The sequence below is a fragment of the Protobothrops mucrosquamatus genome, unplaced genomic scaffold, assembly GCF_001527695.2.
Source record: "Protobothrops mucrosquamatus isolate PMUCROS unplaced genomic scaffold, P.Mucros_1.0 scaffold_168, whole genome shotgun sequence".
NCBI classification, from domain to species: Eukaryota; Metazoa; Chordata; class Lepidosauria; order Squamata; family Viperidae; genus Protobothrops; species Protobothrops mucrosquamatus.
The window spans coordinates 734,641-760,456 of record NW_015386244.1 but is presented as its reverse complement, the minus strand read 5'-3'; the positions used below and the strand labels follow the sequence as shown (position 1 = coordinate 760,456).

At 40.3% G+C, this 25,816-nt stretch overlaps 1 protein-coding gene across 2 annotated transcripts in view; it reads left to right on the top strand.

The window, feature by feature from the left end:
* CCDC170 (coiled-coil domain containing 170) overlaps positions 1 to 25,816 on the top strand; it is a 54,810-nt gene that overhangs the window by 7,062 nt on the left and 21,932 nt on the right. Inside the window, exons 2-5 of one of the 2 annotated variants that reach the window (XM_015821920.1) lie at positions 2,924 to 3,058; positions 7,197 to 7,453; positions 16,144 to 16,288; positions 21,553 to 21,738. In XM_015821920.1, the coding sequence (XP_015677406.1) occupies positions 2,924 to 3,058; positions 7,197 to 7,453; positions 16,144 to 16,288; positions 21,553 to 21,738 (723 nt within the window). The remainder of the gene's footprint in view (positions 1 to 2,923; positions 3,059 to 7,196; positions 7,454 to 16,143; positions 16,289 to 21,552; positions 21,739 to 25,816) is intronic. The other variant, XM_029285220.1, reaches the window with a different exon arrangement.

The window sequence follows — 25,816 nt, the reverse complement described above, 5'->3', positions numbered from 1 at the left end:
TTCCTTTTTCATGCTTTTTTATAGTGATTCGAGATTTTTATTTATAGCGAAGGAATGATCAGAGATGCTGAATAATTTAAACAGCAGGTGGCACAATGGTCAACAGAAGGAGAAACCAGGGTTATGGTCCTAATACAATCACTTCTTCTATTCTGCCTTAAAAACCACAGAACAGAACGGTATCAAAGGCAGAATACTGAACAATATATTAAGCATGTGTTTCAAACAGCGGTTTGAATGAATTACGAACGGAACTGAAATTTGATTTAAGCTCCTTTGGATAATGGGTAGAAAAATACCACAACTCTTTCAAACAAAACCACACTTCTTAGATAGGTTACATGTGAATGGGTATGATTGTTGCAACAACAGTGCTCTCTCCTCTTTGGCCGTCAGCAATATGACTAGTTTCCTGCAATTAGGGAAGGGATGAGGGTCAAGTCAGGGAAATGGTAGTCACAGCTTTGTGTTACCTGGAAGATTTACACACCTAAAGGTATACTTGGCATAAAGCAATGAAATTGAAACCATTTCTTCAATGCTCCTTCCTGAAAAGCCGTTCCAATCAAAATTCAGGCAGTATCTATTCAGTAACATTTGCACAATCTAACCCGGTCAGGAAAAAGTTGCTCTTTGCGCATTGGCTGACTAAAAGGCTAATTGCCTCATTGAATCCTGGCTATGGAGACTGGGTGATGCTACTAACTTTCCAACTTCTACAACTAGGCTCTTAAAAAGGCTGCATTCCCAGCTCGGGAACAACAATCAAATATTACAATGAAAAGTTAAATTCTCAGCTTTGCGCTTTGAACAGCACTTAAAGATGAATCCTCCCCAATCCCATCCCTTTGCATTAAGTCAGAGTTGCACTGTTTATGCTTTCTTGTTAAAGTTAAATGAATAAATAAATCAAATTCTCTTCTGAAAACATTTTAAGCTAAAGGTAAATAGACAAGTGTAACAGCTGGGCAGACATCATGTTAAAAACTCATTTAGAGCACACAATGTTGATTCTTCTCACTTTCCTCTTTTCATAAATCCTTGCTTTATTTAAGGTAATTGGGCTTTCTGGGATAAGTGCTGCCAGCTGTTCTCAGAATAGAAACAATATTCAGGATTCTGACACTGAAGAGCAAAGTGGGAGAATGGTACACACATTGAAATACTAGCCAAAACCCTGATCGCAATCAGCATAAAAAGGATGAGTCTGAGCACATATGTTGTATATTTTGAAGTATAAGCTAACTTCCATATGTTACAGTTGAAAAAAATAAAGCATGTATTTTTTCACTTAATTTTTACTGTTGAACAGTAATAAATAACCCCACAGCAATAATCATCTGTGTCTTAGTTTTATGTTGCCTTTGATTTGTGACTCACTCACGGAGTCAGGGAAGTCATTTAAATTAGGGTGATGCAGTAGTTTCTGATTCAAAGAAAAAAGATGCAGTTGCTCTAACGGATTGTTGTCAGGTGCTCCATAAGCTTCTCTGTACACTCCAGAGCATCTTTTCTCCTTCAGATCTGAAGCATTGCACAGCCCTAATATAAGTCATAGTAATAAGAAATAAAGCTCAGCAGCAGGCTGTACAATTCTGACTGGAACATACATTATATGTATTGCTTTAAAATAATTCTTCCAACCTTAGTGATCACCAAAGCTGCGAGTGTTGACATATTCACTTCTGAAGCCTATAAACATTAGGCTGCAGCCTGATCAAACCTTCCCCTCCCTCCCAGTCAATATTGAAAACAGTGAAGAGGAATTCTGATTAACAATACTAGAAGGAAAGAACAAGTTAACAATACTTTCAAATAAGGCAGCTGTGTATAGACAATATTAAGATACCAAACTCTTGTCCAGTTCTTCAAAGAGTATGGCACAGCCATCTTGTAGGGGCTCCATCTGATCCCAGCCTTGGGAACTGACATCCATGTCAGCAGTGTAAGAACTGATTGCCACAATCAAGCCCCTGGAGCATCCTTTGGAATGGATGCATAAGCAATGGTAACTTGTTCAGTTTCAGTGTTAAAAACTATGCAAAGCGATAAGTGAAGAAGTAACAATAGTTATAGCTAGATCAGGGGTAGACAACCTCAGCTCTTTTATGACTCATGGACTTCAGGAATTCTGGGAGTTGAAGTCCATGAGTCAGAAAAGAGCCGGGGTTGCCTACCCCTGAGCTAGATTATAGATGGCTCCCTTTTATGTTTATATATTTTCTAAAGTTGGATACAACTGTTGGTTGAATCAGAGATTGCTAGTGTTGATCCAGGACTGATGAGATTCAGGCTCAAACCTCTACTCAACTGGGAAACTCAGTGGGCGATTCCTGTCTCTCCGCTTACCTTATTTACAGTATCCCAGTCTTTTCTGGAGAAAGCTTCAGCTTATTGGTCTTCAGACACCTACTCAAGTTTTCTACCACCTCTATGAGAGTACTTGAAGGAAAAAGAGAGAAAAGAAGTTGTGTGTCATAACCGCGGATCATCAGCTCAAATTCTAGGTGGTGTCCCAGAAATTCATATAGATTTCAGTGCTGGGTTCCTGAAGTAAACCAGCATTTTATTGACCCTGAGGAAAACAGAAGTCTTCCATACAATATGGACTCTACCACAGATGAGAGCCATGATCATCCCACTGTAGTAGAACTACTGTAAAAAAAAAGAATATTAGTCAAGAATATAAAAGTTAATAAATATCCAAGCAAATTAAATCCATTGCGCTCTATTGTCTTGTGCCAGTTATCTTCCAAGATAGTTTTCCTTCCCCACCCAGATTGGAATGAAGATCAAATTTAAAGTTATCTGAATTTAAAACTAAACTGATTTAAAACAATGCCTTTTAAAGAACTGAGAAAAGCAATAAAACAAGTAATAAGAATTCTGATTGTTTTCCATTAACCCTTGTTTTTTTGTAAAGCAGAGAACTCATAATTATTTGCTACTGGATGTTCCTGACACTCGAGAGCAGCTAGTCCATTATCGGAACGCAGCAGAAACAGCCAGCAGTGAGCTTGCCGCACTCCTAGTGAAGTACGAATGTGCCCAAGCAGAGGTATGTTTTGAAACAAATGTTTTCTCCTGCATGAAAATATTGGTTAATAACAGAGTATGTTTACTGCATGGTACATGCAATTAAATGTTTAATTAAAGCTCTCTTCTTTGGTACAGTACTTATGCATTCTAGCTATTACAACCTGCCTGTGTTTAAAGGTTCTTTTTAACACTTCCAAATTTTCCATCAGGTATTCTAGAACCATAGATATGTGAGGATCGAAGAGGTCAACTACTCCATTCCCCTGCTTGGTGCAGGATCTTTTAAAAATATTTTTGGGCAAGTGCCTGACCAGTCTCTATTCATTCCCCCTCCAATGAAAGGGGCTTTACCACTTCATGAGGCAACCTATCCCACAATTTCTTAATGTCAGGAAGTTCTTAGTAACCAGCCTGGATCTGCTTCTCTATAGTCTCAAACCATTGGTTATAGACCTATCCTCCAGAACATTCCTCTTTTTATGTGACAACCTTTTAGATATTTGAAGTCTTATCTTCTGTCCCCTTGTCCTCTTCTGCAGGCTAAAAAAAAAAAGTCCAGTTCCACAAGAATGGGTTTTCACTTCCTTCACCATCTTGGCTTCCCCCTTCTAAACCTGCTCCAGTTTGTCCATGACCCTTTTAGATTGCAGTTCCCAAAATTGGACACATTCCACGTGGAGTCTGTTCAGCATAGACTAGGACAGTTATTTCTTGTTCCTCTATCACAATAGTCCACTGATTTTCTCTTTCTCATAAGTGTTTTGAATTTGACTTGTGTAACACTCAGAAATATCTTGCATGTTCTGCATCTGTGAAGTTTATAGTTCCTTTCCCTTCTTTGCTTCTTATATATATTTTATAACCTGCTTCAATAGTGAGATGGGTGGCATATAAATTTAATAAATGTGTACCATTAGCCTCTTCCAATGGCAGATTTGCAATGGATTTTTCTTTGGTAGCTCACCCGTACTCAAGGAAAGAACATGACAAAATGCTTCACCAGGTGCCACCAACATATTTTCCTACTAATTGTGGCATACAGCTAAACAAAGGTTGCATAATGAGGTTTGTTTTATTTGCATGGTTTTACTAAATAATTTCCAATACAGTTTTTAAAACATACAGCTGTGACGGCTTGATTTTAAAAATGAATAGGATGATCCCAAAATTAATATTATTAGTTTTTGTATGTGTGAGTGAATTTTCTACTTAGAATATTTCTGAGATTTCTGGCTGGACAGAAAGATACCCTGCTCTGAAAAGTATAGGAACATTAAGCAGCAGGCATTAAAACAGTATTTTAAAGCAGAGCTCCCCAACCTTTTGGGCACCAGGGACTGGTTCCGTGAAGAAAGGTTTTTCCACGGGCCGGGGGGGGGGCATGGTTTTGTGTGCTGCCTACATCTCATGGATGGGGCTTTGCTTGTTTGTGCGGACCGGTTGCTGGCATGCTGTGGCCCAGTACTTGTCTCCATGGACCGGGGGTTGGGGACCCCTGTTTCACAGAAATGAATTCAGCATTCTCAGTAATCAGCTTAAAACAAATTTCCAGTCCTTCAAATTTCCAGTCCTTCAAAAGCTTTACGGTATACATTGTGACATTTGAGCTAGTCCTTACTTTCAGATACATTTGTTTTGGTTTGGAGTGTTAGTACAGTTTCAACAGCGACTCTTCTTCCATTTGGTCCTTTTTTGATAGACGAGCCTTGTACTGTAATGTTCTTGTGCCACAGCCCAATCTTATGCAAATAATATCTTCACAACTTCTCTTGGCCTTATTATACCTAGATACATGGAAGGACACATTAATGTGCCCATCATGTTGAGGAGTGGAATCCTAGCCATCACAAAAGTAATACTGCATAAGAAAAGAGTTCTGAAGTTTCTTAAGTTTGCTCTTTTTTTAAAAAAAGAAAAAAAGACCTAGACTATTTCTGCAAGAACAAGTGCTGCCAAGGATTGGTTCATTGTCTAGGTTTTTTGTTTGTATGATTTTTGTCTGTGTGAATATTTTGAACATTATACTAATTCCTAGATTTACTGCATGAGTCATTAATTGTGCATTATGTAGGCAGTTGTTCTTGGCAGACCCTTAATTCATTTAATTAATGTGAGAGTCAAAAGCAATTATCATTTTTTATTTCATTCTGTTAGCAGCTCCCAAAATTTCAAAGAGAAAATGTAACTTTCAACATAAGGCAAATGTTTATTATTTGTTTTCAAGCTTTTCAAACTCCCGCCTTTGCCAATTCTGTTAATTTCTGTAAACAATATATTCATTTATTGCCCAGAATAATGTTTAATTGCTTATGTGGTGAAATACAAGGAGTTTGTTATATCTTTGTTTGAAGTTCCCTTTTTAAATCCATTTCTGAACTGGACTTTTTTTTTATTACACACACACACACACACACACACATGTCACAGTTATATATTTAATTCATTTTCATTATACTTTCAAAAAACAACCCCCCTTATCACTAATTCTTGGCCCTAATCTAGACAGTCCAATAAGAGATAAGCCTCAGCTTATGGTTGAGCAATCATTTGAAGTTGTGAATGAACTGAAAAAAGTGATTTACGACCCAGGTCCTGGCATGGTGGCTTTTGCAGCACCCCCACAGTTATGTAATCACCTTGACTCGTTTGGCCTCCCGCACTCCGTGGCCCTTGTCACCGTAGGTGACCTGTGTGGTCTACTTACTTCCACTGCTGACCAAGCATGTCCAGCCTGGCCTTTCGCAAGGCAGTTGCCAGCTGCCTGAGGTTTTCTTCTCAAGGTTGCACATCGTGGTTTCCTTGTGAGACCTGGAGAAGATGACCTCATGAGGCGCCTGCCACTCCCCAAATAGTGCATCCTGTTCTTGTGATGCTTTGGAAGACTTCAGAAGCTTTCCAAATGTTTTCTGAAGGATCACGAGAATATGATGCGCTGTTTGGAGGACAGTACGTGTGATTTGGAGAATAGTGTGCATGGCCTCATGAAGAAGGCCTAGCACGACCAGCACTGCATTACAGAAAGCAGGCCAGGCATGTCTAGTCAGCAGCAGGAGGAAGATGGCAGACGTCAGCCGGGTGTGGTAGACTCTGTGGAGGCCAAGAGGGTAACTGGGGTTCTGAACTGGGGTTCTGAACTGGGGTTCTGGAGTGGCTGGCCATGGTGTGGTGATGCTTCTCAGCAGTGGTGCTGGCTGCACTGTGACTAAAGTAGAGGTGAAGACAATTTGTTTTTACCTATTTCCAAAAAGTTACAATGTCTTCCTTTTTCTTCCTGATGCTTATCCATCTTAATTATTTAATTAATTGATTTACCACCCATTTCCAAAGTTTCTAATGACTGACAATAAAAAAAAAGCATTAAAGGAACCATTCCAACAAAAAACCAACTCCCCCTCCAATAATAATAAATTCTAATAACCATGAAAAAAAATATGAAATCCTATGTGCTCCAATGCATTCTGGCATTCACAATACGTTTTTCTTCGGTCCCAGATTTTGTGGGAGCTTTGAGAATAGTCCTGAGTCCTGAAAAAGACTTTAAGGTTTGAGTAGATTCACAAAGAAGACACTTAGTTTTCCACTAAGGTTTCTATCAGAATCTATTTACTATGAAGAGCTACTTTTATAAGAAAATAGTTATTCAGATTGCTTGTCCTTCTTCTTGTTGTTGTTAGTTGCGAAGTCGTGTCCGACCCATCGCGACCCCATGGACAATGTTCCTCCAGGACTTCCTGTCTTCTACCATCTTCTGGAGTCCATTTAAGCTCACGTCTACTGCTTCAGTGACTCCATCCAGCCGCCTCATTCTCTGTCGTCCTCTTCTTCTATTGCCCTCAATCTTTCCCAGCATTAGGCCCTTCTCCAGTGAGTCCTTCCTTCTCATTAGGTGACCAAAGTACTTGAGTTTCAACTTCAGGATCTGGCCTTCTAAAGAGCAGTCAGGGTTGATCTCCTCGCTTGTCCTTCTACATATTATCTATTCAGTCTGATAATTGTGCTCTTTAATCACATTTGAAATATTTAAGTGAAAATTCCATTGCTTGAGCAATACATGGGATGCACGTGTTATAATGCTATTAAATCTGCCTTTGCAAGAAAAATACAATCAAGTAATATTTTTATGCCTATTATATTTTATTACCTATTTTTATTTATAGATTCTAGAACTTAAATCCAGAACAGCCTCGCAGGAAGTAGCTATACAAGAATTCAAAGCCGAAATTGGGGGCTATAGGGAGAATGATGCTCGCCAGTCTTCTCTCCTTTCTTCCATGCAACACAAATTCCAAGAACTTGAGAAGGAATCAGGCACAATTGCCGTTTCCAAACATCAGGCAGAGCTAAAATCACAGGCTATTCTCCAGGAGAACTTGGAGCTAAAGGAGAAAATCCATGAACAAGAAGAGCAGATCAGGTAAGAACAGCAGGAGACACTACCTTTTAATATAAAATAATTGCCACGTAGCAGTATAAAACAGTACTAGTTATGATTGTTAAGTGAGGGTGCTGGGCTCAAATAGTTGAGCTCGTTTATATGTGGACTAAGTTTGAATGTTTCTACTTTTCTTTAAAATAAATTGGAAATGTGTGTGTGTGTGTGTGTGTGTGTGTGTAGAGGTAGGTAGGATGCTATTTGAACTTTCTTCCGAGAAAGTATTGCGTGTATTTTATATTTGTATTGTATATTTGTAACTCCTCAGGCCTTCAGAATTGCACAAGAGAAATTTTAGCTAAATGAAACAAACTGAAACTTGAGTTTCAACCCAGGTCATTAAAAAAAAAAAGCCATTTGGATTTGCTTTGTTTCTCTGATGGCAGTGGGAGATATCTCGTTACTGAGGAAAGGAAGTATTTTACTGTGATATAAAAGTCTTTTTCAAGGCACCGTATGTTGTGTCATGAGCACCTGTTAAGTATTAGTTACATTTCTGATGTAAGGTACAAGATTTAGGTTTGGAGACTTTTATTTAACTTCTTTGAATACTCTCCTATTATCCTGTTCTCGGGGCTTTTTAAATGGAAAATTTGGAACTATTTACAGTCATGAGAAACTTAGATGGAGTGGGAAAATAAAAAGGGATTTGGGGAGAGTAGGGAACTCCCATTTCCTTATTGCTGCGTTGAGGTCAGTATGTAACTGACTCCTCCTTGCAGTGGTTCGGTCTTTTCTCACACCTCATTAATTTGCATGCTTGAGAATCCCACATAGGGCGTTTTAATTTTTTGGAATGACACCTGCCTCTGCAGCAGACAGTAGGGTCTATCCCACGCTGGGCGAGGAGTTCTTGAAGTCGAAGTCCACATCTTAAAGTTGTCAAGTGTTTGAGAAATACTGCTCTAGCAATGCAATTGAAATTATCCAAATTCTCCTGAATCTTTAGACTAGCCCGACCTATTGGAGAAAATGGTTGGGTCATGAACTTGTAAGAATTTGCAATAGTATTTAATTCATTTATTCTCTTCCTTTTGTTAACTTAGTGTCCTCTCTCTCTCTGTCTCTCTCTCCGTCTCTCTCTCCCTCTGTCTCTCTCTGTCTCTCTCTCTGTCTCTCTCTGTCTCTCTCTTTGTCTCTTCCTTTTGTTAACTAAGAGTCCTCTCCTCCCTCTCTCTCTGTCTCTCTCTCTGTCTCTTCCTTTTGTTAACTTAGTGTCCTCTCTCTCTCTCTCTCTCTCTCTCTCTCTCTCTCTCTCTCTCTCTCTCTCTTCCTTTTGTTAACATAGTGTCCACTCCTCTCTCTCTCTCTCTGTCTCTCTCTCTGTCTCTTCCTTTTGTTAACTTAGTGTCCTCTCCTCTCTCTCTCTGTCTCTGTCTCTGTCTCTGTCTCTCTCTCTCTGTCTCTCTCTCTCTTCCTTTTGTTAACTTAGTGTCCTCTCCTCTCTCCCTCTCTCTTTCTCTCTCTGTCTCTCTCTCTGTCTCTGTCTCTCTCTGTCTCTCTCTCTCTGTGTCTCTCTCTCTGTCTCTCTCTCTCACTCTGTCCCTGTCTCTTTTTTTGTTAACTAAGTGTCCTCTCCTCTCTCTCTCTCTGTCTCTCTCTCTCTGTCTCTCTCTCTCTCTGTCTCTTCCTTTTGTTAACTTAGTGTCCTCTCCTCTCTCTCTCCCTCCCTCTCTCTCTCTCTCTGTCTCTTCCTTTTGTTAACTTAGTGTCCTCTCCTCTCTCTGTCTCTCTCTCTCTCTCTGTCTCTGTCTCTTTCTCTCTCTCTGTCTCTCTCTGTCTCTTTCTCTGTCTCTCTATCTCTCTCTTCCTTTTGTTAACTTAGTGTCCTCTGCTCTCTCTCTCTTCCTTTTGTTAACTTAGTGTCCTCTCTCTCCCTCTCTCTTTCTCTTTCTCTTTCTCTGTCTCTGTCTCTGTCTCTCTCTCTGTCTCTCTCTCTGTCTCTCTCTCTGTCTCTCTCTCTGTCTCTCTCTCTCTCTCTGTTAGACCGTCCTGGCTTGTATCCAAATCAAACGCCAGCAGACAGGAACGGTGAACCAACAACACGTTTATTCAATGTTGAAGTAAAGTTAGCTCTGAGAACTGCTTTCCCGCAGCGTGCTTTATACCCCTCCGCCCCGCCCATCCCGGGCCCGCCCCGCCTAATACCTCCCCCATAGTCAGCCAGTTCCTCCAGTGGNTCGCCCGTTCAGCCGCTCGCCCGGCAGACCGCAACTCGGCGCCGCCCGATGACGTCCTGATGCAGTCGCCCTGACGGCCGGGTCCGGCGAGGGGCCAGCGGACGGGAGCAGAACGTGGGGACGGGATGCCAGAGGGTGAGGGTGCGTCTGTCCTCCGATCGGGCGCAGCGGGGCAGGGCGGCGATTCCAGGCCTGACACTCTCTCTCTCTCTCTAACACATCCAGTTAGGGGACTAAGTATCTCACAAGGAGATAGTCTGATGGGCTATTCCTTGTCTGGCTAACTAGGGATAGCGATCTCATTATGCTATGCAGAAAAACTGTTCCAACCCATAGAGGCAGTGATCTTCCTGAATATGAAATACCTTTTATTCTCCCCTTCCCAACTAGGGAAGTTATTGGATATGAAATCACACCTCATTAATCCTTGTAGACCTGATTGAGCATAGTGAGAGCAGTAAGGGCAGCACATATAACACCGCTGTTGCGTGAGTTGCATTGGTTACCAGTTTGCTTCTGGATCCCAATTCAAGGTTTTGGTTATTACCTTTAAAGCCCGACATGGTATGGGTCCAAGGTATCTGAGGAGCTGTCTCACCGCAATGGGGCTATCCCACACCACAGTCACCAACAAAAGAGGCCAACTACGGACCCCATCTGCTAAGGAATTCTGACAGGGAGGGTCAAGGAGAAAAGCCTTTTCTGTGGTGGCCCCATCCCTGTGAAACACTTTACCACCAGAGATTAGAACTGCTCCCACCTTTTTGGCCTTTCAGAAGGGTATTAAACTTGGTTTTGCCAATTAACGTGGGGTTTATAGGGTAAGCAGACCTCATCCCCATGCCATCTGTCTCTTACGCCTGGTTTCTTTTGTATAATTTTAAATTTTTATTATAATAAATTTTAAATCTGCAAGTCACCCAGAGACATAGGGGAGATGGGTGGCATAAAAATGAAACAGATAGATAGATGGATGGATGGATGGATGGATGGATGGATAAAGTGGAAAAGAGTTCCAGCACCATCCCATGAGAAGAAAGCATGAACTGGGTATATGTTTTTAAACATGAGAAAAGGGGTGAAAGTAATATGTGATGGGTTCCAGGAGGAAGGTCACACCAGAAGACCTATCAAGTATATAGTTGTCCAGGAAGACTCAGAGAAGTACAAGAACCTTCTAGTAAATCTAGGTGTATCTCTCTCTCTCTCTCTCTCTCTCTCTCTCTCTCTCTCTCTCTCTCTCTCTCTCTCTCTCTCTCTCTCTCTCTCTCTCTCTCTCTCTCTCTCTCTCTCTCACACACACACACACACACACACACACACAGAGAGAGAGAGAGAGAGAGAGAGAGAGAGAGAGAGAGAGAGAGAGAGAGAGAGAGAGAGAGAGAGAAGAGACTCCGGGCTTTCCTTCTGAATGGTGGGTCCCTTTTTGTTCTACACCTAGCAAGTCCAAAAGTCACCTCTTAAGAAATCTAAGGGTGACCAGAAAAATACAAATCTGTAACAAGTCAGGGATCTTCCCGATCATTATTTTCATGCTCAGGAAGTCTCGTTAACTCTGATTTAAAATTGCATTACAGTTTGGTGGCCATACAAAAGGAAAGAATCAACCTCTAATCAGTCTTAACCTTTTCCCTGCCATTTGTAACTTTGCTGCACTGAGTTACAGTCCTTATGTGTGCAAAGCAAGCTTGAGATGGAAAAAATAATAATCCAGATGCTTAACCAAGAGTTAAGGAAGTTCCCTGAGGAGTGAGATATCCCTTTTCCTGGATGATTTGACAAAAGGGTCGAAACCTAAATGGGCAATGCTTGCTCAGAACAAATGAATATATAGGCTGGCTAACATGGCCTACTTCCTGTGTAACAAAGTCATGGAGCTTTCAAGTTGTATTGATAGATGTTCTGGAGTTATTCTTGTGTTTTTTGCAGTCATCCCTCTAGAAAGAGGAGGAAGTCCCAAACAGTTTTATCTAGGGTCTTTTAAACTTTAGGAATCTTCTGCTTTTTGCAGAAAATTCAAGACTTCAAGGAGAACCTGTGTGGCATCAACTTCAAACTGGCTTACGTATGGGCAGAAAAATCTACCAGTCTGCAGCCTAAACCAGTGCGCTCACAAAGATTTCTTATGCAAAATCCTTTATGGCTGATTCTTTGCTTGATATTATTTAATTTGGCACAATGGCTTCTAACATTCTGACCAAAAGTTGTATTTGGCTGAGGAACTGTGAGATAAACCTCTATTTATTAGCCAGATTAGCAAGTTCTTCCTTTATGGAAACTTTCAATGAGTTTTTGAATATAGTGCACATTGAGACAGCAGATTGTTACGGCCGTACTCCCATCTAGAATATAGAACACAAGTCCAGATTCTTTCAGTCTTTTAATTCCTTATAGGATTAAACCACTGGATAACAAGGTGAAATTCAAGAATTATAGTCAAAGTCTCTGCTCCTCCCTCCTCTGCTTATGTTTGGAAATGCACTAAGATATACAACTCTGTATGATGCCAAAGCAGACCATGGAGCAATAAGCAACTTTCTCCTAGACTTCGCACACATTTACCTGCAAATCATTTAAAATCAGTGGGTAGAAGATACAAATTCAAAGGGTCATTCACTGGAATTTGTTCTCCAGCTGCCAGATTTCTCCAATCAAGTAAGTTTCTGGAGTAAATCACAGATCTCTGCTACTTGATTTGGCAGATGTTTCAAAAACATGGCTTATTTAGATAAGAATTATTACTGCAGACAAGACCTGAGCCAAGCAAAATACTTGATTGTCTACTGTCAATTTGCCAGTTCCTCTTGTATCTATGAAAGTTGAAACCCCTAGTTCTTCCCCCTTCCCATAAATTAATGGACTCTTGGGACAGTGCTTGGTGGCCTTGAAGTTGCCAGTTGTGTTTATAACTAGTGTAAGAACTCCTGGCTCTCGGTTTGACACTCCATCATCTTGCCTTCCATTCCTTTCTCCCTGTCTCAAAACATGTCTGGAAATACTTGGTGTCTGTTCCCTCTCCAACTTCAACTAGCCAGAATGGAGTGCTTCCTCTCTCCGCGTCACCATGGCCCAATTGTGAAAATCTCACACATTCATATTTTTCTATCCACCACTTTTGGATGTTGCTTTCCCTGACTCCCTCATCTGTTATGTAAAGTTTCTCCTCTCCCTGTCACCCTCGTATCAGAATTGCTAGTAGCTGTAAAAACATTATGGTATGGCCTTTCCAGTTTCTTGGATTTGTGAAAATACTTAGAATGAAACTGCCAACAGATGTTAGGACATATTGGAGCAGCATTGTTCTTGTGGTGAAGGACAAGCAGGTTGATGGCTACATAATCCTGAATATTTTGTCCATTATGACCCACCTCACCAGAAACTTTGTCTCCCAGGCTGTTTCAGCTGGGAGACTCTGGAGGCAGGAAGATAGATTCCTGGATTCACCAAGCATTTGTACTCAGTAACAAGGCTTGTATTGATGACCTTCCAAATCAACATATCCCTTTCCTTAGGAACAGGAGGGAGAACTGCAATCCAACAGCCAGCTGTACATTCTTCTTGCTTGAGGGAAGAAATACTGACTCTTGCTACAATAGCAGGCCAGCTGGACTTTTGGCTTATTTAAACTACAGGATTTTTGGTGGTCTCTTGTCTGAGTAGATATCACATCCAGGGTGTTTTCCTAGTCCCTTCTATTGCTCTGCCAAGCATTTACCAACCAAATCAACTGGTCTGTTGTAATTCTTCTTTTTCTCTGAAGGCCATACAATACTATTTAATTCCCCCCCTAATCTTCCATCAGTCAAGAGTTTAGACATACAGTTGTCATGGATCTCATTTTGAAAATTGCTTATCTTATTCCATGCTGAAGCTACCTTCTAAATCAGAGAATGTTTCCTTCTACATCAGCCATGTTTATCAGCCCTGAGGGATGTCCTCCATCTTCCCTTACATAGAGACACCCAGTTTATGGTCCATATTTGGAGGACTTTTCCCTCCAAATGTTACTTTGGAGCAACGTGGTTTGTGTGTTTGTATGTGTGTGTGTGTGTGTGTGTGTATGTATGTGTGTTTGTATACATATACACATACATATACATATAAGCTGACTGCTACCTCAACTTACAACACAAGTAAGCCCCAAATTTCTGTTGTTAAGTGAAGCAGTTACTAAATGAGTTTTGCCCTGTTTTACAACCTTTCTTGCAACAGTAGCCAAGAGAATTCCTGCTGTTGTCAAGTTAGTAACATGGTTGTTAAGGGAATCTGGCTTCCCCGTTGACTTCGCTTGTCCGAAGGTCGCAGAAAATGATCACATGACCTCGGGACACTGTCATAAATATGAGTCAGTTGTCAAGCATCTAAATTTTGATTATGTGACCATGTGGATGCTACAATGATCGTAAATGGGAAAATCCATCATGTCACCTTTTTCAGTACTGTTGTAACTTTGAACAGTCACTAAACAAACAGTTGTAAGTCGAGGACTATCTGTAGTCTGAGCATCAATAATGTAAATTGCCTGGCAGAAGCTACAGTGTTGAAGTGTGCAAGGGAAAAGATGTATTTTTTATCCATATGAAAAGCATATGCATAGCTTCCTTAGATGGAACCTCAACTGGGCTCTTTTGAACTTAGGAGGAACTTTTTAAATCTATGACTAATGATCTCATAAACCGTTAGGATTAAAGATGGCTTTACAGCTTGCTGAAATTTCTCTTAGATAAGCTGCATAGTTGGAACCACTTTCTGCTAATTTCCACTTGTGTATTTTTCATAATGATGAAGTGGTTCTTAGGCCAGTTTTCTCCTTCATTCCAGTGTTGCTGCTTAGAACTCAAGAAATTTCTCTACTTGAGTCTGCTTTCATCAGTCTGACCTTCAGGAGCACGCCCGATATAAGTGGGTTTTTGATAGCAGACTTTGCTCTTATTTGGACAGGACATTTTCAATTGCAGAAATCTTTGCTTGGTAAAGCTATCGAGTGAAATGGGGGCTGGGAGAGGAAGGGGTATTTTTCCATGGACAGGAAGAATGCATAGAGAAAGCATTCAAGGCTCTAGGGAACAATTTCTTCTTAGAGGAACAGTTACTGTATGCAGCACTTTTATGTTCATTAACTTGTTTTAATGGTGGGCAGGCTTGATCATCAGCTTTCTTTGAGCTCTATAATATCGGTTGGTATAATTTTATTTTGGTTGCATTTGGGAGAAGATTCTGCAGATGTTAACTGAAATAGTATTGTAGATCCTAGGCCAGTGATGGCGAACCTTTTGGAGACCGAGTGCCCAAAAACCACCTCGCCCCTGCCCCGTCCCCGTGTCTCCTGCCCGCAGGGCCACCCACCACCTCCATGGCCCACCACAGCAGATCGCCCAGGTGGCCCAGCAGTGTCATGGCGGCCACGCCCTCTGTCCGCGCCCTGCAGCATCATCTGCACGCGATGGAGCATGAGGGCGGAGTCTTTGCCTGGCTGCCATGTCCTTGGCTGTGCTGCTTTGTACCGGCTGCACCAGGAGCGACTCTCCTCTGGGGGGGCTGCTGGTGAGGAGGGGCCCACGGGGGGTGGCGGGGCTGGGACGACAGCGTGTGTGCCCACAGAGAGGGCTCTGGGTGCCACCTCTGGCACCCGTGCTATAGGTTCGCCACCACTGTTCTAGGCTCTCACTCATGATACCTTACTGTTTTTCAATCCTATTTATTGATGGTATGTATAACAATCCTGACAGTACAATTAATTAGTTAATAATAAATACTATATGAATGAAACTTATCATATTCTAAGTTACATATAATTGATTATATGGATACGCCGCATATATTTTATATCAACATTTATAAAAGGATGCTTTTCTGTATATGTACAGCATTTTTGCACTTTTATTATGATTTTTGTTTAGAAAGAAAATTCATTACTGTTTATTGGTGTTCTCTGAGTCCCATGGAATATATTTCCTAATTTGAAAATAGTATTTTCTTGTAAACAGAGATTCATTTTGACTAGGACCCCTTCCAGGGAGAGACTATTCCCCAGACCAGAACAGAAGAGGAAGATCAGCCTTGAACAACACACAAGTTTTTTTAGAATAGAAGGGGGGAAAAAGGAAGTATAATCTCTCTCTCCCCCCCCCTCCCTCCTTCCCCCCTCTCTCTGTATGAATTTGATCTTGACTCCTGACAACTGCCCAAACTAATCCCTGCAGTTTTCTTGGAAACTCACAGTCTCTTGGTTCCTAGTCTGATGCTTTAACTACTACACCAAACTGGTTCTTATTCTACTATCTATTCTCTTACATATTCACAGTTGAGGATATGATTAATCAAATCCGCAGCAATATGTGGAAATATTTGCTTAGCTAAGTTAATGAAATTATGTATTCTTGGTCTGACATAATGGTATCGTGTTAATCGCAGTTAATATAAACCACGATAACGTTATATTTTTCTTACTTATAAAATTATTTCTGCTTTGTTTTGAATCCTAATTAGAAAATATTTGAATAAATCTGAAGAAAGCAAATCCTATGCATCTAAGATCAGCAGAGAACAAAATGAACTCATTGCACAACTTTGTCATCTTCTGGAGGTGGACATAAGAGGAAACGAAGAATCACCAGAACGTCTGCTCTCCAAGGTTTTCTTTTAAAAATTATATAATAATAAAATGTGCCTCTTCAAATTAAGCTGCAGAAATAGTAGCAAAGCACCTACAGACATCTATTATACGAGTGGAGTCTTGTGAATTAAATAGGATGTCAGATCTTCCTTCCGGGACTTTTTATTAAATCTATTTCCACTCTGGGCTGTATTGTAGCCTCTCATGTGGGCCCTTACTATAAAAATGTTATAAATGTTGTTTTAATAAAACGCAGTATTAACCTGAAAACATCATGGGGCCAGCAGAAATATAATAAAAAGCTAGGAAGGATAAAAATGAAATCTTCAGGGGCAGCTTAAAGCTGCCAGAGAGAAAGTGTTATTAGGGAAGAGAGTTTTATAGTCCTAGCAGTGTTGATGTGCATTCTTCCAGTCCTCAAGTGAGCAGAACAATATATCTGCATAATTTGCACTCTCCTATCCTGACACCTGAGCTTTAATTTACCCCAGTAATAAAGCTTGTGAATGATCTTGTCCTTATACTTTATAAGCAGCAATCAAGAGATTCCCTTGGCTTCATGTCCCCTTCCATCTGTGTCAGCGGCCAGCAGGAAAAAGCTTCACACTGATTGCTCTCCTGTAAGCGTGGTGGAGTGGGCTTAGGTAAATGGAAGCACTGGGGAAGTGCTGGGGATGAGGCAAAGTCTGCATCATGAGGACAGGTCCTATGGAAATAATTACGGGACATATTTGTGCTGCAGTTAATGTAAAGTGAGGCTAAGCCATAAAGGGCCTACCTCTGGTACTGAACAAGTCCCATCTCAGGTATAATTCAGATGAATATGGCATAATTTAATCCAAGATTATTCCAGCCACTATCTGCCTGCCACTATCCCCAAATAATAAGTGTAGAGATCACTTACTGAGTTTTGATGTTACATTGCTTGTCTGTCTGCTGCTTTCTTGGTAAGGTAGTAGAACTGTATTCAAAAATAAATTTTCATGAACAGATAGTATATAGCAGTGATGGCAAACCTTTTAGGGACCGAGTGCCCAAACTGCAACCCAAAACCACTTATGCATCGCCGGGTGCCGGGTGGGTGTGGCCCATTGGCTGGGTGTGGCCAATTGGGTGGTTGTGGCCCATTGGGTGAGTGTGGCTGCGGTGCTAACGGCAGGCTGGGTGGGACTAAAAAGTTCAATCAATCAATTCCAACTTTGCAAGATCTTTTTTTTCCCCACGAGAAGTTGAAATTGACTGATTGATTGGACCTTTTTTTTTTTGCACACGGCGGCGGAGGCCTAAAGCGAAAAGGTTTTATAAAACCCAGCTGAATGCCTAGGACTGGGGCGACGGCGTGCATGCCCACAGAGAGGGCTCTGAGTGCCGCCTCTGGCACCCGTGCCATAGGTTCGCCACCACTGGTATATAGCCATGGTGGCGAACCTATGGCACGCATGCCACAGGCGGCACGCGGAGCCGTCTCTGGTGGCATGCGAGCCATTGCTGGGCTGAGCTGCTCCCTCCTCCTTTTGCGCATGTGCAGTTTGGGAATAGGCGAGAGGCTATAAAAGAAGCAACTTTCTGCAGAAGCAGCATTTGCTGCAGACAGCTTGAGAGTGAGCACGATTCGGAGCGGACAGCGAGCAAGCACGAGCTGACAGCTTGGTGGCCATGCCCACTCGGTGGCCACCCCCACCTGGCACCCGGCGATGCATAAGTGGGTTTTGGATTGCAGTTTAGGCACTCGGTCTCTAAAAGGTTCGCCACCACTGGTATATAGCTTACAAGTCTTTTTCTTTCAAGAGTTACACCAATCTAACCCTTCTTCCATGCACAATTGTAGACATATTGTCAGAGTAGTCCTCTCCTCTCCCCTCTCGCTAGCTGTCAATTGCCTGTTCTCTTAGCAACCTTTCTTTCTGGAAGTGATTTGTAAGCCTTCATTCTGAATCCAAAGAGCAATACAGGTAGTCCTCGACTTACAGCTATTTATTTAGTGATTGTTCAAAGTTACAATAGCACTGAAAAAAGTGACTTACTTTTTCACACTTACAACCGTGCAGCATCCCCAAGGTCAGGTGACAAAATTTAAGTGCTTGGCAACCGGCATGCATTTTATGACAGTTGCAGCATCCCAGGGTCATGTGATCTTCTTTTGTGATCTTCTGACAAGCAAAGTCCAGGAGGAAGCCAGATTCACTTAACATCTGTGTTACTAACAGCCACACTGATTCACTTAACAAATGAGCCAAGACAACCACAAAACGGGGCAAAATTCATTTAACTCTCTTGCTTAGCAACAGAAGTTTTGGGATCAATTGTGGTCGTAAGTCAAGGACTACCTGTAAAATACCTTTCCTGATGGAGCCATTCTTACTATCTGGGCAGGTGTGTACAGTATATGCCCAGGGAATAAAAACACATTCTCACCCGATTCAGGACCTTAAAAGCTAGAACCTGTGTTTTGAATTAGCCTTGTAAATAATGCAAAATTGGTATTATATGATCAACCCAGATAGTTCCCATATACATTCTGAGTTATGTACCAGTCTACAGCTTTAATTTGTTTTCAGCTCTTCAAAATAAATAGTAATCTGGTCTGGATGTAACCAATTTATGTTAACTGCAGCCAGCTTTTTTTTCTTCTTTAAATAAGGCTGCAGCTCACAAATTCAACCAAGCAAGTAAAAGGCACTTGGGAGCTCAAATTTTTAATATGAGCAGAAGTATCTTCAGCCCGTTTCCCTTTTGTGCCAGATCTTGGTTGCAGAAAGTCAAATAACTATGTGATGGCAGCAGAGAAATATAGAACACTGAACTGTTTGCTGCTATCTATGCTGTGGTCTGGAGTTTTGCAGCCAAGATCTGGTAGCTCTAGTTTGCTTCATCTTTGGGGACAATCTCTTTTGAAATTGACTGTAGACTTCCACCCAGATCAGAATTTCTGTGGACCCACAGAACGTTTTGTCTTAACTACTTGTACTTTTTGGGAAATTTTTTTGGAAGTCTACTGAACATGTCTTTATTTTTATCCAGTTGTTGACAATGCATCAGAGAGAGGGAGTGTTAAATCACAGAGAGCTGTTTTATTGTTTCTTGACATCCCAAATCAGTGTCTTCAGGATTGATGAAACCAGAAACTAGGGACAGCAGGGGCCAGTCTAAAAGCAAACTGCCTAGAGTTGCCCCAAACAGCAAGATGGATGATATATACATTTAATAATAACAAAATAAATCAAATAAATAAATAAAAGCAACCATTCACCACTATTGCACACCTTCTCTTTAACATATTTAATAATAGTTACTCTTCCACCTGGGCGTTCAGTAAAGCTTTTAACACATCAGTAAGATTTTATAGTTAGTGAACAAATCTAAGACAACCAGGAAAAAAACACACAGCTCATACATTGTAATCATAGGAAATATTAAGTGGGCAGAAGGCATCATGTTAAGACTCTCATTTTCAGTGGATTACATTCAATATAACAGCTGTAAGAAAATCAGATAAAGCACAAATTAAAATATTATGATAAAATACTAATACTTTAGTCAATAGTAGCATTACTATTATAATTATCATAAATAAACCATTACAAGTGGTGAGTCTGGAAAAAAAATCTAGCTAGCAGACAGCTTTGGTTTCAAAAATGTACTAAAAAAAAGAAGGATGTAATTATGGCAATAAGACAAGAAATGAAGACAATAACTGGGTCCCCGCATAATGCCATAAAGCCTTAATGAGGTTTTGTGGCTTAGCATGCTGTAAAAACCAGCCATTGTGGTTTGCAAACCAGAGTTTGTAGCTTAACACAATGGGTGACCCTAGTCAATTGTGGCTTATACAACAGATCAATATTTTCTGAGCCCTGCCTTAGCCCGCTGAGGTGTCCCATGGCATGTTCAGTGTAGCTTAATGCCTACTTTTGATCTAGACTGCAAGGAATGATAAAAGGAATGATTCAGACACTAGTTTTACTCTTCTACCAGACAAAATCTAGATTACCTTTTGTGTCTGAGTTATAATTCTGCAGTTGTCTAGCCTAAAATGTATCTTAATAGATACATTTTATTTTACCCTTGAGTCCACTCTCAAGAGGATACTTAGAAAACTGTCTTCTTCATAAGAGGAGGAAGAGATGAGTTTTGTTACCTCTTGCACGAAGACCACTTGATTCCTGTGGTCTTCATGCAAGAGGGATGAAGCCTGTTGCTCTCACTTGTTGGTACACACTTCTCATACACCGGTTGCCAGAAAAGTTGTCGTTCACCTGTGGGTGCAAGCTATTGGTTTCTAATCTCTGATTTGTTATTTTAAACTATTTTCTCCACGTTTTAATTACAAGAGGTAGAAAATTCTAACCAGATCTGCATTAGAACCACTTTGGTATCTTAGGCATTGTAAGTTTCCCCCCAAAAGCAGTTTCTTTTCCTTGGAGGGAAGATATTAATGAATGGACTGTGGTATCTGTTGCGTTATCAGGCAATCAAATGGTATATACTGCGGTGTAGGGCTGTAACAGTAGAAGTAAGATTCCCAGGTGGTTTATTCTTTGTGTTCTTAGGGTGCACACAAAGTACTGTCTTCTCATCTTGCTTTGCTTTACTTTATTTTGGATCTGGTAATTATATGAACAGCTGTTCAAGGAATATAGGCTTCCCAATAAAGATTGTGGGTTAGTCACAGCTGTGCGCTTGTGTCCATATGCACTGACAAATAGCCTGTGGTGGAGGGGGATCTGTGATTTCCTGCTTGTAGATCTCACTTCCTCCTCTGGAAGCCAGAGAAGAATGTTTCTTATCATTAAAACCAGTCCCACTGGTGAGAGTGATATCATACCTATAATGGAAGTTGCACAACTGGAACATGGAAAATGAAAAATGCAAAAATGGTCATAAAAACAGTCTGGACGAAATGGAATATTGAGGGAGAAATAATGTTGGGAGTTGGAGACTGGAAAATGTGGTGTAAAAATGAACTAAATTTGCAACAGCAACATAAATGCAAGTGAAAATGATTCCCCAGGTCCTAATAGCAAGCAAAGCATCTATTTTATAAACTAATAGGGATTCTCCTGCATCTCTATACAAGGAAGTCTAGATTAAATTCTACCATCAAGGTGAAAGTATTAACATGTGGCCACAGAGCAGACACTAAAATGCTCAATTTCAAATCTCCCTTTTAATGGTACAACTGAAATACTCCGAAGCAAAACTATTTAACTGATGATTTAGTGACACTGAAAACAACATTAAATTACCCGTTTGAACACCATATCTCACTTTGGTGCTTCCAGATCCGCGGAATGCGTAAAGAAAACGACACGCTAAAAGAACAAATAGATACCTTCAGAGAGACCGTAACAATTCATGAGATGGAACTGAAAGCCAACAGAGAAACCATCATGAGGCTTGTCTCAGAAGTGAACAAGGAGCAAAAAAAAGCAGCAGCTTGCTCTCAAGACATGGAAAAGCTAAGTGATGTATGTCTTTTAGTGCATCTTTGTGACCTTGGGGCTTTCTTTATATGTGAGGTGTTGTTTAATTGTTTGTGCACTCAGTCTGCATAACAGTGGGTGTGAATTCCTTGTAAAGTCTATTCCAAAATGTTTTCTGAGGTCTTGCCTAGATAGGAGTACTAGCGGTCTGGGATCAGAACTATCTTTTTTTTTTTTTTTTCACAATTATTGAAATGTACAGGAGCCTCTTATTCAAATTGGGACTACAGCATTGGTGATGTGGATCAACTTTAACTCCATTTTTTTTCCTTTTCTTTGTGTCATCCATCAGATAGCTGCTTTTCAGTATTGGGGGACGGTTACCAGTAGAAAGGTTTTAAGCCAAAGTTAGACAAATTGATGTCCTCCTGACATTTTACATTTTAGCTCCCTTCAGATCCAACTATCCAATCCCTTGTGAGGGAGCTGAGGTCTAACTGGATAATTTGGCATTCACGTGAAAAGTTTTTCCTAAATTTTCTGAAATGTTTATCCTATGCTGTCAATTCTTTCTGCAGTTGAATTTGTAAAATTACAAATCACAACTGTTCAGTAAAAGCAATGGAAGTTGGAGGCAACTTTGACTTCAAAGTAATGTAAATTAAAAAAATCACATATAATAGGTTCATTCGTATGTGCAAAACACTCAGTGTTTCATTGAAGACGTATCCTCATAATAAAACCTCCATCTCATGGTTGGCCTTCTGCTGAAGAAGGCTACTGTTGGATTAAGGATGTTTTAGTATAATACTTTCCACCTTGAGCCAACAGAAGACCCAGCAAGCAGACATATAAGTCCCATGAAGGAGCCTTCAGAAGATGGCAATCTGTTGCACTCCAGGTGGCTCACTGCATGGTTTCCTCCTCTTATCCAACCACTGCCCTGAAACCTTTCCGTGTTGTAATGTGTGTAAGCAGCAACACCACTCAGCCCCATTGTCAGGCATTGTAAATGTAGGCTGTGAAGGCAGCACTCAAGGATGGGAGTCTGTGCCTTCATGGCCATTCTTGCTAAGATTGGCAGAGGGACTAGGTATTTCATGGACACTGCCTGACTATCCTGATTTTTGTTGTTTGTATATGGGAATATTGACCTTATGAAAAACTTAGCCAGGGGTCTTCCAGGAGGTTGATATTCTCATTGCGACCGAAAACTGATGGCTGCACTGGATTGCAAGGTAGCCTCTGATCCTTGTCATGCACAAGGGATGACATTTCCCCAAAGGACTTTCCCCCCCCCCCAAAGATTGGAGTCACATACTGTACCAGTTTTTAAAAAGTTGTGTCCATAGCAAAGTCAAGGCATCAATCAAAGGATTTTTTTTTTAATAACAAATTTTATTAATTTTTCAAATTTTAATAACCAAGTAATTAGGAAGCAGCGTGGTGATAGGGTAATCAATAATCCAATAACAAAGTAATACATAGATATCTCAGTTTACATCAATAAAGATTCCCTCTCTATTTCCCTTAAATATTATATCACATTCATATTAGTACATTTCTAATTAAAATTCAATCAATCTATACATTTATCAATAACATTTTATTTATACATATCCAAATCCTGTTTTTAGGTTTTATTTAATTCCAATTATTATATTCCAATTTAGTCTTTTATAACCAATATTTATAATTCGGATAGGTTTAGTTTCCCTCATTTCATTATAAACTAATTCTCATGACTAAAATACAACTATTATTCCAAAATTTAAATTCTTCTTTATTCATCAATATATTCTATTTCTCATCCTAATACTCATATACTAATAACGTATCTCTCATTATCACAAATCCATTTCCCTATAACCATTAAGACTATAATCTATCAGGTTATTTTAATTTCCCTTATTAATCTAAATCCTAAATATTAAATCAGTCGATATCTCTAAGATCAGTCAAAATCTCTACAACGAAGCTGCTTAGCCCTCCAATGAATTTTTAAATCCCATTTTTAAATCTAACTCTGGCTTTCTTTTTATGCCAGGCAGGCTTCCATACCAGTGCCCTTAAATCCTCCAATGTGTCTCCCTTCATTCTCACGCATGTTGGTTGAATCAATGGAGAGCATCCAATTATCAGTTTTTCAACTGAACTGGCCCCTTTGTAGTTATTACATAATAGTTCAAATCTCGATATTTGAAATGCTTGTCATCAATTCAGTCTGGTCTTCTTTTTTCTGGGTGAAGCAAAGAGCCATATCCAATGTTGTAGTTGTTGTTTGGTCATCCAAATTGTCTAGGTTCCCAATCTGGTAGGTCTGTAGATCAGATCCTGTTGCTTTTGGAGTTACAGGTATTTTAGTTGACATCAGTATCTGTTTATCAAAGTTCTCAATAAGTTGTACATGCTGTTGAGTAGGGTCCTCTTTGATGTTAAATTGCTCCTCTTCTATTGTTTTTTGGCTTATAAGTTGAACAGTTGGGGTCTGGGGTTCAATCTGTAGTTTTGTGAAAATATCTTCAGCTTTCACTTGAGATTTTATTAGCTCAGTGGCTTCAAGGATTTTTTGAAGTATAAGTTTGTAATTAAGCTGTGGGTGGATTCCCTCCGTTTCCATGGTGATTAGCGATAGTCTTTTAGTGGAGGCTATGTTTAGTAAAGATTAGCCAATGTCCACCTCCATGCTTTTAAAGCTGTTTTCACCACCCAGCTGTTTCCCAATCTTATCTTTTTTTGCTAGTATGAAAGCCAAATCAAAAGAGTCAACAAGCCTCACAATTGAAAAAAAAAGAAAAAAGAAAGATTCCATTTGCTATGTCAGTTTTCGCCACAAGATGTCCCCCTTCGACTACAAAATCTTTTCCTAGACGCCAGTTAGCCGAAAAAAGAGGATATTTTCCAAAGTTAATGATTAGAGAAATAATAAGTCTCAGTAGTTGAATCTTTTAAAGTTCCGAAGGTATCCAAAAGTCAAAATTCCAGTTATTTAGTTATTAAAATTATTTGTTCTTTTCTTTCCCTCAACGTTTAAATTCCCAAGTATAGAAACACCACTGCATTGACAACGGGGAAGAGGTTTAAAAAGGTTTTCACAGGAAGGTAATTAGGGTAACAAGGAGGAAAGGAAGGGTCTCACCCGAATCTTCCACGATGCTTCGTTGTGCTTAGATGTAAGTTTGACTTTCGGCTGGTGTGACTAAATGAGCGGCCATGTTAATGGCCGCTCTTTTCTTCCTCGGTCCTGAGGAGTTGCCGCAGATCAAACAGAGAGGTTGCCGCCCCTCCACGATCTGGAGAAGTCCTCCCCAATGGTGGTCGCCCCTCCAGGGCGACTTTCGACCCTTTCCAGGGTCTTCCGAAGAAGGAAAACCGGACGGCGGGGAGAGCAATCTCACGGTGTGTCCGCCAGCGCCACAAACCAGAACCGGAATTCAATCAAAGGATTGTTAATGAAACCTTGATACTTTTATCTTTGGTTAAGACGGAGCTTCTGTAGGAGCTGAACATTCCAATGAATTTAGATTTTGCCAAAGCCTTTAAAATATCATCTGAACTCAACGGAATACAGAAACATGTAAAGTATTGGGAATTAAACCTAAAGAACTCAAAGATACCTTTCTTTTTGGGGAGACAATGTTGCTAATTATTTCATTTATGAAATCCCCTTCCTGATAGTTGGATTTGGATTGATGCTGTTGTGTAGATAGAGCAGAGGTAGAAAAGGCTTTCTCTTCTTCAGTTTTGCTTTTCAGCACAAGTCCTGAAAAGTGATCAGGATAGTTGATACCCCTGTTTACAGGAACTGTCGAGCACTTAAGAATTCTTTTAAAGTGTGGCCTTTTGGACTATAGGTTTTGTACATATACAGCATCTGACAAGTGTGTCTGGGCGCCAGATGGATAAAACCACAATGGAAAAGACGGCAGTGACTTTACTACAAACGTGAACATTTTGTTTTATTTTGGTTTTGCCATTAACCTTTTATGAGGCATTGGAAACTTAAACAGATGTTAATATACAATGTGTGAGTTTCTCCTCACACAACTGTCATTTGCTTATTGATGAACTGTACTTTCTGTTTTGTTATAAGATAAAAATGTATGTTTTTGTGGACAGAAAT